Source organism: Saccostrea echinata, unplaced genomic scaffold, assembly GCF_033153115.1.
Source record: "Saccostrea echinata isolate AGI-Se365-2 ecotype Australia unplaced genomic scaffold, CSIRO_AGI_Sech_v1 ptg000012l, whole genome shotgun sequence".
NCBI classification, from domain to species: Eukaryota; Metazoa; Mollusca; class Bivalvia; order Ostreida; family Ostreidae; genus Saccostrea; species Saccostrea echinata.
Window position 1 is genome coordinate 13,821,695 of NW_026889761.1, and position 13,550 is coordinate 13,835,244.

A 13,550-nucleotide genomic window follows, 5' to 3' on the forward strand; every position below is an offset into this window, starting at 1 on the left:
TATAATCAGATATCTTCAACTTTAGAGGTAATTGCAAAATAGAAAAGTAAGAGCCGCCTCCATGTAATCAAGATCTTTTACCGCTGATTTTATATGGTTTTTTCCACATCAGTCATTAAATGAATGTTCATCTGTCTAAATTTCTTACATACGTTTTATTTGTAATAAACCAGAGCCTCACGCAAAACATTTTAATTCCAAGAGTTCTCTCACCTAGTCTTTTTATGTGACCCTTCGAAATTTTCTGTAAGAATACGTTCTATTTCCACTATTGAAGAGTTATACTTCTTAGTGCGCTCTTTTGTGAAAAAGTCGGAAAATGTACAAATCTCGTGGGATTTCTGGGACACACGTAACATAAACATGTAAACAATATGTTGAATGTCGATGAACAAATTCTAACAAAATGCAGATGAAATATTTTATTGTTGTGGACTTTATATACATTAAGAGTAGAAATGACAACGATATCAATTTATATCTATTGTTGATCGTATGTATCTATTTATCGTAAGATACATTTAAATACAATACACATGCCTGGGAAATGTCGTATTTTTTATTAATGGATGATAAATTTAGGGTTCTCGCTCTCTTACATATGTCTTTTAGTTCGTCTATTCTTTAATTGGAATGACAAATACATTTAACATTTAAAATTGGATTGAGGTTGGCATGTTTTGTATTATCCGCAACGCCATGCTGTCCCAGTCAGACGACCAAACGCGCCTCTAATTTTGAAGAGTTCACTAATGGAAATAAAACGTATTCGAAAGCGCTCGAAAAGGTTCGATTTAATGTAGACCAATAAAAATATATCTCTTTTGTTACAGGAGAAAATGAAACGAATGGCATAAATAGTTATGTAGAAAGACTCAGCAATGGGTGTGTGTCCATAGTCTTATCAGGAATGAAATGACATAAATTTGGAATTTTAAAATATCTCAAATGGCAGTTAATTAACAATGATTTGTCTCTGATGGACTTCATTCTCAAACATTTCTTAAGGAAGAGTTATTAAAATACATACGGGAGTTTTCAGACGTATGATTAAATGATAAAAATAAAAACATACCGTTATCCATCTTCCATTTTACAGAAAAAGAATGAAATAGTATCTTGGACAATAGATTTTATTTGATATAACAAAAAGCATACACATATTTGTTCTACGGTCCTTTTATCTATAAAAGTATAATACTTTATGACAGTTTATGTATAACTGGTTTTTCTACGGTTGATTAACGCTATCTCTCCTAATCTTCTGATATACTATTTGAGTATTCTTCAAAATTTTCAGATATACTGTTCTTTGAATTGACTTTATTATTGACTGTGTTATTTTGAGATCCTTTACAAACAGTGACGTCACAATACTCCCATTCAACGTTCTTTTTCGTAGTAAAACACCAAGGTCTTTTTCTTCGCATGCGAAAGGGGTTCCTGCAGGAATTATGATCCCCAAGACCGTCTGGGTTTACATCTGCGGTAATTCCTGCCAGTAGACTGTGCCGTTGAGGATATTTAGATGTCCATTTTTGACACGTGATCCCCGATAGAGTGTGCTTGAGTTCCCCGCGATAATCCCGTCCATCCTCGAATTCTAGAGGCAAGCACTTACCTATGGGAAAATTAGACACATAGAGATAAAAAAAAATTACAAAAACTCTTTTTAAAGAATTTCATATCAGACAAATCCAGGTATTTTTGGATATTTTTTTAATTGCTGACCTATTTTTGTAATTTCAAGTATACCTGTAATCAAGGATTATTTTGATTTGATTACATAATACATGTACATACGTCTCGCCTTCCGTTCACAGATAATAGAGAATGTGTGGTCTGGAAGTTGTGAGACTGATCCTGTCCATGCCCCTTCCCATGCAAAATCAGATGTTGCATTCTCCCGCCCAAGAACCATGGTAGAAAATCCCTCCGGGGGACGACCATTCCAAGCAGTAAAGGTCATAGGTTTAGTCTTCCGGTCTTCTCCGTTGTCCCATTCAAAGGTATCATTTATTCTACGAGCACCTGTTCGCCATCTTATCGACTTTTTGAAGTTTTTCTTTAAATATTGTTTTAAAAATCTATCTTCATTTGCAGTATTAATATGAACTAGAGTGCTAAAGGACTGCTTGCATTCTTTGTGGGCGGCGGCGTACTGAAGCTTAGGACGCCGTAGAAATCTATAGCAGCTACGTTTGTGTTTAATCCAATCTTTTGGGCATACTGCAAATATAAGAGCCGCCTTTAGAACTTCTCTTTGCTATTGTATCAAAATACAGAAATGCAAAAATATATGTTTATTAAATGTATATCTCTATGTAAGAATTCACTTACTTGTTTCATCATTATCTTGCTTCCGATTGCAAAAGTACATATCTCGCAATTGCGCAATATCGATATTGCTGAGGGCCTCACGCTGGCCAATCCTGAGAGCCAATTCTTTCCCAATACCTATCACCTACCACATAAAATATATGTAAGATCATCAAACATTTATTCTAATGAATCCATATACTTGATATCGACCACAAGTTAATCACCTGCCTTAATTGTCTTGAGCCCATTGTTGGTAAATGTCCGTTCACTGTAATGCATGATACTGGAATAATCGTATGCATACCCTCGTGATACGGCCAGTGTTTTATTTAGTTTCTCAAAATCACCAAGATAGTTTGGAGAAATGTTATCCTCATTCACTTCCACATATTTATCTCTATCAGATCGGGCCTAAAATAATTTTTTTAAAAAATTGAAAACCAACTTCGAGTTAATATATCTTCCTACTTTTAAAACTAGCATTGACTAACATTTTCTGGCTTTTTTTCTTTTCAAATAAAGCACACATATTGATTTCCCTTTTTTTTCTTTTAAGAATATAAAAAATCATGATTTTAAAATTATGACCTGCTCATGCCAAAATCCGAGTGCATGGTTTATTTCGTGAACTGCAGTACCCACTTTTTCACATCCGTAGCCAAGACTCAGATTCTGAAGACCCCCTACACGTCCTACATTTGACCAGCAGCTGTAAAGGTGAAATGAGAGGAATGTATTTATAATTTTTTTAAAAAAAAATCCAGAAACCTAAAATTAAGGAACAGTACTATGATAACGTAGAATTCGGTAAATAGATAAATAATTGATACCTTCATCTTAATATTAAAAGTAATAAGATAAAGAGAATATATAGACGTCGCGCATAGGACTGAGTAACGTAATTGCGTAACTTGTAACACTAAAAGACGGGCGCTAGTAGTTTTTAGTCATTTTTTCGTTTTGGTCACATGGATCTTTCGCCAATTTGCACAAAGCTTCTATAATGTCCTATGATGATGTCATACAAAATTCATTAATAAATTTCCAATACTGGCCGATTCCGACTGTTCTTAAAAAAATAGCATTTGGTAATATGCCGTGATTTTGACAAGTAACAAAGAGGTGGAATGTTTGGTAAAGAATTTTTCCCGTATAACAAGTTATTTTGATAAAGCTAAAGGGAGAAATAAAATGTGCAAATCAAGAAGGATACACATGTTTCTTTAAAAAGATATAAGCAAGTAATTGAAGAGATGTAGAGTGATTTTGATGTCTAGTCGGTTTTGTTACTATGAAACAAATAAGAGTATTATGATATTTTCCGAGACGTATATCACAGATGTGATCTCTTTTCTGTTTTAAGTGGAATGGAATACTTGTTATCGATAAAAATCTTATTTTCGAAATGCTCTAATAAATAAAATTTTATATCAAAAAAATAGAAAGAAGTTAAACCTTTTTAAAGAAAACAGAGCAAAAATTGGATGTCTAGTCTAATTTGTTACGCATTCAATATTTAACGTTTTCGTGCTTAGAGTTAGACAACGTAACGTCAAAAATAGTTTTACTTGCAAACTTGCCATTTTAAAGGGAAATACAAATCTTTCATCAGCAGAATAAAATATTAATTAGTGAAAAAAGAAGGAAAAAGAGAATGAAAGAAGACAAGATAATAAAAAAAAAGATTCTCGTAAGAAAAAGTCAACATTTCTGATTGGGATGTTTCAGTACTTTCACTTGAACGTAAACTTTAAGCGTTTTAATGACGCTATTTTGACGTTACAAAATGGGCCCCAATTCCTTGCGCGACGTCATAAAGATGTTGACGTTTACAAAAGAAATTGCCGAAATTTTCATTTCACAATTAGCATTTCACTTACACACTAATACCTGATGAATATTATATTTTTGTATCATATGCAGTAATTTACTATCATTTGAATGGTGAAACATAACTTGGGAGGAAAAAATTATTGCTGTATAAGATAAGTAGCAAAAATCAAATACTGTGTCCTGGTTCACTGATAAATCTAACAAAATCAATTACTGTGTCCTGGTTCACTGATAAATCTAACAAAATCAACTACTGTACCCTTGTTCACTGATATATCTAACAAAATCAACTACTGTACCCTGGTTCACTGATAAATCTAACAAAATCAACTACTGTACCCTGGTTCACTGATAAATCTAACAAAATCAAATACTGTACCCTGGTTCACTGATAAATCTAACAAAATCAACTACTGTACCCTTGTTCACTGATATATCTAACAAAATCAACTACTGTACCCTGGTTCACTGATAAATCTAACAAAATCAACTACTGTACCCTGGTTCACTGATATATCTAACAAAATCAACTACTGTACCCTGGTTCACTGATAAATCTAACAAAATCAAATACTGTACCCTGGTTCACTGATAAATCTAACAAAATCAACTACTGTACCCTGGTTCACTGATATATCTAACAAAATCAAATACTGTACCCTGGTTCACTGATAAATCTAACAAAATCCGGGTTCTTCTTCCTCTTCTTTTTGAATACTATACATGTCTTATTGGATATATGCTCCATTGCCCTCTTTGCCGCTTTTCTGGCTGACCTAGCTGATGAATAAAAATCTTATAATTAAAGTGTTAATTAAAAAATGAAATGAAAGAAAAACAGACTAAATCTATCAGTATTGTTGACATATTTATTGTAGTACATAAGTACATTATCCTATTTTACAAAGCTGTATAGTAATCACCAACCAACGGTAACTGATATGGTTTTTTTTTCAAATATATTTTTGAATTTTACAAGGAAAAACTGGTCTGTCTTCCTAGAGAAAAATAATAAAAGTTGTGTTTTTAACATTATTTTCAGATATCTTGAAAATGTTTTTTCTTTTACAAAAATAAATAAGACTTTGCATTTTGAAATGATTCTTTTTTATGAAAATTTGTCAAAGCGAAAATATTAGTATTTTATCACAGTAATATATTTACTGGTGTTCTTTTAAATGTTTTGTTTTGAAGCATATTTTAAACCATAAATTTTTCAAACAATTAATAGAAAGGTTCACTTTTAAAAACTATGCATGCATTATCATATATGACATATCTTATAAAATTAATATTAAATATCAAATAAAATTTGAACACAAAAGATAATTTGACATTTATAATGACAATGGCAATATTGAAATTGGACACTCTTTTATCAATAAATAGCCCTTTAAAATGAAAGAGGTGATTCAAAATTATACACAAAAGAGACCAAGACATCCAGTTTCTATTTAAAATGTTTTAAACGATAATAAATTATCAAAATTAATAGGACGTGAAGTGAGAGGTGAAAGATAAGGTAAGTCTTAATTTCATTGTGTAAAAATAGGTTGACTTAACTGCGTCAATCTTAAATTAAACCTCCTCAGCGCAGAAATCATATACATATCAATGATAAAAAAAAGTTTGAAAGTTATTTTCAAAAACGGAGAAAATGGCTTTAAGTCGATAATTACACAAACATATTTACTTTCTTCTCCTCCAATGAGTGAAATTCATTGAAAACTACAAGGAATGTTGTCGATATATGAGATACATAGACTTTTCTATCCGAAATAAAAGTGAGAAAGAGAGAAAGAACTCACAAAGTGATGGCGCAAATTGATAGTACATTATCCCATCTTTCCATAACCGATCTTTCATTCGGGTTGTCGCTCGTTTTCGACGTCTCCCAACAGGTCCATACATCATGTCTGCAGCCTTTTCATCAAGGACGATGTCACCATTGTAAAAAGCACTGTCACCTGAAAGTTTTCGGGCCCAAAATTATGCATTTTATCCACGTCATGCCTACAGTCCACCTTCATATATTATATACAATAAATATGAACACATTATTTTTTTTCTTAAAGATAAAGCTTAGTCTTGAGTGTATATCTTACGCTTGAAACTAATCGGTGGTCTTTAGTGAGTAAAATGGTAACTTACCAGTGCCTCTGGGCTTCACACGTTTATTTTCTCTCATAAAGCATAATGAGGGCGGGCATATATCTGAAATTGATTTTAAAATATTCTTTATGATTCCTTCGATCATTTCTAGGCAAAAAAAGTGAATGCCATAAGATCTTTAAATGTAAAATATTTTCCACAATGACGCAGGAAGTAAAAAATTGTTCTACATTCAATCACGGGATAAAACAATGTCATTCAGTTAAATGTACGGAGACTGAAAGTTAATGAAAGGTGACTGAATGGCAGAGCTCTGTCATTCAGTCACCTTTCAGTGAACAGTCGGTGTACTGGATAGCGCATAATCATCCACTGAATATTTTTATTCTTAGAAACGAAAGCTTGCAGTAGTAATGTAAATTTTGGAAGTTGGAAGTGTAATAAACAATATGTATGGAAAACAACACATTTTTGCCAAGAAAGAAATGAATTATATAGATCAATGCTTAATGTTTTATAAATAAATTGATAATTTTTATCTTCTTGATATAAGAGGCTAGATGAAGTTTAAACAACATTGACTTGTGAATGAAATTCTCAAGATGTTTTATCGTGCTACGGTCAGTATAATCAAGGTAATGCAAGGTTAGTTGGATCATCTGTTGAAATCCAACGTGACCCTTAGAAATGTAAAAGATACAATATATTTCATTCAGTTATCTATCTATAAGGTTTTCGATACTTGAAAAGGATTGGATAGATAAGCTTATTTTATAACTTTTGAAGTCGATATTTGAAGAATGTGAAATTATTATATTACGATGTCAATACATAATTACTGTTTAATTGCTAAATATTGTTGAAGAATTCAACAACTGCAGACCTTTTTTTTTTTTTTCAATTTATTGTTCATCGAAGTAGACATGTATTTATTTGAAAACATTGATACAAAAAACAAACCATGTACAATGATTTGCTGTGTGTTAAAAATGCAATCTCGCACTTACGGTTTCTAATTGGTAGAAAGATAAACATATCGACAGATTACACTAACAGAGAAAATGTTCTATAATGAATGCCTTTTTACTGCACAGCGATAAACCGTCTGAGGCTTAGCGGGAATCCTTTTCTGCAAAGTCGATCGTCTTAAATGAACTACCTATGTACAAAGTCTATAGAATCTTTTTCATTGATAACCCAAGAATGTAAATACCAAACGTTGCAAAATTTTAGTAGGTTGAATAAGGTTTAAATCGCAGTCAAGTACGGAATCTACACGTACCGCGTTAAAGTAACCCGAAAAGCTACCCTCATTGATTATATATACTTAATGGGACACAGTGTCATCTAGAAGTCACTTCTGCGATTTTTGAGAAAATTAACATTAACTAGGGAAAAAATGCAAAGATTTAAAAAAAAACTTTTAGTTTACATTCCATACATAACTACTTACGACTGTTGACCTGCCAGAAATCCCAGTATTTGGCGCGCTTTCTGATGACATTGATGACGATTTTGGCCGTGGGCATTTCTCCTTTCACATTCACCAGAACGGATGGTATATACCGTGCTTTTGTAGATGGAAATCCAGTTAGAATACAAATAAATATTGCAAATTCCCTGAGTATCATTACTGCAAAGCGTTCAATTGCTGCGATAGCACATGTACTTGTTGATATTGGATGCTCACTATGGATTCTGGCAAAGCCTTAATCCTGGTGTGTATCGCTTGTTACATGAATTATATTATAACCTAGCTTTTTCATATTCTGTATGAACAAAACTAGGCCACTAGTATTTATATAATATACCCCAGATTGGACGGGGTGCACTCATCATTGTTCCGTTCTTGACGTCACGGTGTTTTCATCTCAGTAGTGAATCTAGCACCTCATTCATTAGAAACGGAAATGCATGGAACTTCTATTTCTGGGGTCAGCGAGCCATACCGCGGCCTTCTCAGTGGAATTTTAAACCCACTCTATTTGTTTATTAATGACTACATATATATGCTCCCTCCGAGTAAATATTGACAATTGGACATTATGGATGGTACATTTAGATTTGAGCTATCGTAAATTACTGTCTTGACCAAGACATGAACGATAAAGGGCCTAGAGCATCACCAAAATTATGAAGACTTTAATAGATAATGGCACACTATTGAGATTATAATTCAAAAAGGCGGTAGACTTACTGTAGGGCAGGGCAAATATATAACAATTTAAAGGAAAGAGCAAAAGGTCGCCTTCAAATACAGTCTACACTTTGTTGAAATCAAAGGATTGCAATTGAAAAGATTCCTTATCAATTTTCTTTTTTTTTTTTTCATATGTATGTTTATTTTCTTCTAAATTATGTGATCTAAACTTATTTCCTTTCAGATACATTAAAGCATGTCCAATTCTTAAAAAATGGCTAAAAAGATGTTAAAAATATCTTTCAACTTATATGCTTCATTATTAAATGTTAAATAATACTGTACTCTCATGAACAAGATCACGATAGTTTTGTGCGTTCAGAGATATACATCTATTCTTGACCGGGTAAGTACATTGCACTAGGTTAAAACTTTACCATGTCCTTTGAATATAAGCTGAATCATTTTCCGTTTCGTGTTCCATTTCTTGATCAATGTCCGTGTTAAAAACCTTATCATTGCTTCAACCCCTTTGTTGAAAGTGTCACTTTATATAAAAATATTTTCATAAGGATTTGCACAGAGTGTAAAGAAATTACATAGGATTAGAGCTACCTGAAGGACTGTGTCAATTTGACATGTATTTTTTTAACAGTGAAATTACTAATCATCGTAAATGCTAATTCAATGATTTAGGAAAGATAACACATGTTATAGATATTGTCGACGAACATATTTATCATTTTGAAAAAAAAAAACCTAAAGCTAAATTTGGAAGAAAATATTCATACAATATGACAGTTTGTACATGTTTTCCCTATATTTCATTAAAACTGTCATATGCTATTTCATTTTAAAGTATTTCCTATTTATGTACATGTTAACATAATTTTTGAAAACTCAAAAATGTGATCTGTTTAAAACAGAGGGGAACGGAAATTAGGAGGATGTTCAGAAGAGATTAGTTATTTGGAATAACTGTGGTTAAATCCTTAGTAGTTTTGTGAAAGAGCAAATAAATTAAAAGGATTAAAAGCAATGAATACTGTATGTTAAAGGTTTTATTTGAGGAAAAGTAAAGCACATGAGTAAACTTTTCTTAAATACAAACCACTTTGAATGTGTGTACAATTTACCCTGAATTTTCGAAAAATTTCTTTTTAAAATCATAGTTTTTTCCCCTTCCCCCTTCCCATATAAGCATTTTTCTATATTTTGTTAATACAATGTACAATGTGTGGATTGACAATAATCATGCTAACAATCAATTTAACCATTACCGTTATGGTTATGGTAATGTTATTTTATATGGAAAGTCATAGATTACTCAATATATCAATGATTCCGCTGTATTTCTCTTTCTTAATAACACAGTTCTTACCTAAATGCGCATACTTATTTTCAGTCTTTCTTTTGTGTGTGGAAGATTTCATTACTTTTATACAATGACATATTCCTAGCACTTATCAGATGTAAATCAAACTAGTGCTGAGTAATCAACGCACAGTATTGTTAGTACTTAAGATATCTGGGGTTTTAATTAAGGTAAAGTTTAACAATTTTGTTGAATATTATACCTTAAGTCTATTAAGAGACTTCAATAATTTATTACAGAATGTCAACAATTTTTGAGATCATAAAAGTGCAAAGAATAGTTTTTTTTTTCGAAATTAAAAAGAACCCCACTGTTATATACAATCAATTAAAACTTAAATATTAAACCTCTGTAATGGTTAGGTTTCCTATTTAGGAATATGATACACGTGTCTCGTGTTTAGTAATAAACAAATTGTACAAAGAATAAACATTGTTATTAAAGTATGAGTTACCTTAAGTTTATGCATTACAAGCATTAAGTTCCCCTTTCTTCAGTCAGCAAATTTTTCGAAATTCTGATATATTCATACGGTTCCAATTATAAAGAATATCATGAAAACATTCAAGTAATTTTTCAAGTGATTTTATGAATTAAAACTATGAAGGAGAAAATTCTGTTTCAAAGTTGATAAGAAAGCAAATACAATCTATCATTAAGTCGACTGACGTTTTTCATACTAATCGTTAGGTCATCATTTAAACACTGAAATGTCAACGAATTTTTCCGTTCGTCCGATCTTGACAATGAGCACACGGCGGGTATGACAGGGGATGCTTACTCCTCCATGGCACCTGACCCCATCTCTGATAGTTTTAGAGGTCCGTGTTTGCTCTCCTCCCGATTTGTATTATTTCAATGGACTGTTGAACTTGATTACTGTTCGTTATCTCCATATTTCATTTCAAGACCCCTTCAAGCACTGCAAGTGACACTTTAAAAACGAAAATCAATATAACGTGGACTGAGTTATCAAAATGAAGTTGTCTCTGTTTTGATTACTGGGTTTGAATGTATTTATACATGTAAGATACATTTAGATTGATTGATTGTATTTTATTTAAAGAGAATTTTTCACTCATATAGAGACTTCACCATATACCGGTGAAGAACTTCAAATTTAGCTTTATGTAGCGGGACCGAGCGTGCGGTCCTTTCTGCTATTTCAAATCCTCTTTAGACTTTATTAAAATCCTCAGTATCCCATATATAAGTATGTTTTTCCTCCTTTGGTAGCGTAAATTAAAAAATTCCAGTAATCAGTTGACAAGTTTATTACATGGTTCTATTAATCACAAGCACAACATAATATCTGACTCAAAACTGACTCTTTAACTCTGTAACTAACTCCGTAACTAACTCCCCCAGGCGTGAGTGCACGCCCTATACATTTTAGGGGCAGCTCCGCTGGAGCTGCTAATACACGGCAGCTACCGGGTAGCTGCCGGTTTACGGATAGCGTCTATTACGTAATATTTCCATTTTATTTGTTTTCTCTGTGATAACTCTTTGAAAGTTAGGAGAGTTGATTTCTTGATCGTTCTAAAGGAATGCAAATTTTGACAAGCGAAAAGGTCAGTAGCTAAGAAGGCCTAATATGCATGTAATTCTCGTGCGGCTGTCTTTGTGTTTGACGTCAGTGGGCGGGGACTATTGAAATTGACATGTGAGGCCTCGTGTAATTTAAATCTATTAGTCTACATTTTTAAAATCTAAATTTACATTTTTATTTCAAAATGAAATGAAAATATAAGGAATCACTGTCTAGTTAGTAGAGTATGCCAGGGACATCAACGGTAGTTGGAAACGTGGGATAATTTGCATAACGGGCATAACTAGACAGTGATTCCTTAAATATATAAACGTTCTATATACAAATATTTTTTCCCCTTTAGATTTACTCGGCACTCAGGGTCATTGACAAGTGAGGGTTCTTTATCGTCCCAACGCTACTGTGACACGGGGCCTTGGTTTTTACGGTCTCATCCGAGAGACCCACAATTAACTTTCACTTCAAAGTGCCAAGCGCTTGGCGAAGTAACAGTTGCGTCCTGTTTTTGTCGACTTAAGTCAGTCGCGGCCGTGATTCGAACACACGACCTTCCGATCACAGAGCGAGCGCTCTACCGACTGAGCTACCGTGACAGTGATACATTTGGAAAACACTCTCATATGCAAACTAAATTAGAATTAAAATTTAGTGAAGTCCAGTCTGGATTATTACATTGTTTGTGCTTCTTCGAAGTCCTAGATATAAAGGACAAAAGAAATGATACCAAAACAAGACATGTACATTGAGAAAAAGGAACAACACAATATGAAAAAATTATAAATTAGGCTATCTTTAAAACAAATGTTTGTTTGTCCTCTCCCGACCGACTTGCTAAAATGGCCCGATTCAATTTTTTTCTAACATACAAGAAACGATATTTTTTTTCTTTTCATTCCAGAATTTTCTCATCCCGTCAACAAGTTCATGTATTTAAATTCTATTGTAATATATTTTGAAAAACTCAGCATTGATATTGTAATTCTCTTGGGGGAAAAAATTCCCACCTACCTACCCAATTTTTCCACCCTGAGTCGGGATAGGGCAAACAAACATTGCTTTAAAAGTGACCAAATTAAAATACATCTATATATGGACATTATTAATTTTTTTTATATAAATGTTTCGACATTGAATTTCAGTATGGATCTTGAGGAAAATGCAGGAATAAGGATGGTTTTAGATGAGAACTTGTGATAAATATGTTTAACCGATAATAAAGCTTGTACAAACTATTTTACATATTGAGTATTTCCACCAAACTTAAACATCTAGTGCTTACTTATAAAAACAATTTATCTCACCAAAGGTATGGAATATATTAATTTAAGGTAATGTCGAGGAAATAGGAAGTCAATTGTGTTCATTTGTTGAAAATAACACTAAGACTACAAGATTTTATTGTGTTTTTTTTTTTCAAATAATGTGAGGATTTAAAAATTTTCTGAATGTGCGAATTTATTTCTTGTAATATAAAACTAGGTACAACATACATATGATTAATACGTCTGAAATAAAGCTGTGCTGAAATTCAATTAAAATTTAAATGTTTTATAGTTTTGTACTTGTCAGGTTTCCCATGAAGAAATAAGAGAAATCTTCACCAAAACATATCCCTGCAAAATAAACTGTATTTGAGTGCATTAAACTTCATGTAATTATCATCCAGGTAATCTTTCTCTAACAGAGATTCATATGTGCAACCAACTCGATTAATAACCAACAATTTTTGCTTTATTTTAAAGAATGAAAAAAAAACTTAATCAATTTTGGCGTAACAATTTTCTGTTCATGATTTTGTTTCCCAATGTGTAACTGTTATATTCCTTGAGATATAAAGAAAACTTACTATTCAAATTTATCTATAATAGTATTTTCATCACTATATTATTGTTAATTACGAATAATGAATAAAATACAGGTCTGAATTGTTAAAGATACCCTATTGATTAGTTTTAAGTTAGCGCCATCTTTGCAAATACGGGTTTTTGTGTCCCTTCTATTTCAACAAAACCCGTAACTTGCGACGACGATTTTGACCTGGAATGAATAACTGTAGTTGCTCAATATCAGTCATTTCTAACGTGTGTATCTTTAGAAAATTTTTAACGTGATTTAATTTTATGCAAATGTGATTTGAATGGAGCTAATATCTCCTTAAAATAAACATTATGATATGTCATTACTAATTTGATTTCTGAGATTAGTTTTTATTTATA

At 32.2% G+C, this 13,550-nt stretch overlaps 1 protein-coding gene across 1 annotated transcript; it reads right to left on the bottom strand.

The window, feature by feature from the left end:
• Positions 1–1,176: 1,176 nt before the first annotated feature.
• On the bottom strand, positions 1,177–8,040 carry LOC133185975 (uncharacterized). Its single transcript, XM_061321262.1, has 9 exons — positions 7,721–8,040; positions 6,307–6,369; positions 5,964–6,122; positions 4,815–4,935; positions 2,911–3,031; positions 2,551–2,733; positions 2,341–2,464; positions 1,804–2,229; positions 1,177–1,621 (listed from the first exon to the last, which is right to left on the bottom strand). Exons 1-9 carry the CDS (start codon positions 7,896–7,898, stop codon positions 1,257–1,259), a joined length of 1,740 nt encoding a protein of 579 aa, XP_061177246.1. The 5' UTR covers positions 7,899–8,040; the 3' UTR covers positions 1,177–1,256.
• Between the last annotated feature and the right edge of the window lie 5,510 nt (positions 8,041–13,550).

Bases quoted from the DNA above. Each gene is read 5' to 3' on its own strand.
- LOC133185975 (XM_061321262.1), bottom strand. From the start codon at position 7,898: ATGATACTCAGGGAATTTGCAATATTTATTTGTATTCTAACTGGATTT. The intron at 2,465-2,550 runs GCAGGTGATTAA...TTTATGTGGTAG, and splicing joins ATGGGCTCAAGACAATTAAG to GTGATAGGTATTGGGAAAGA. The intron at 2,230-2,340 runs GTAAGTGAATTC...TTATATTTGCAG, and splicing joins GCAAGATAATGATGAAACAA to TATGCCCAAAAGATTGGATT.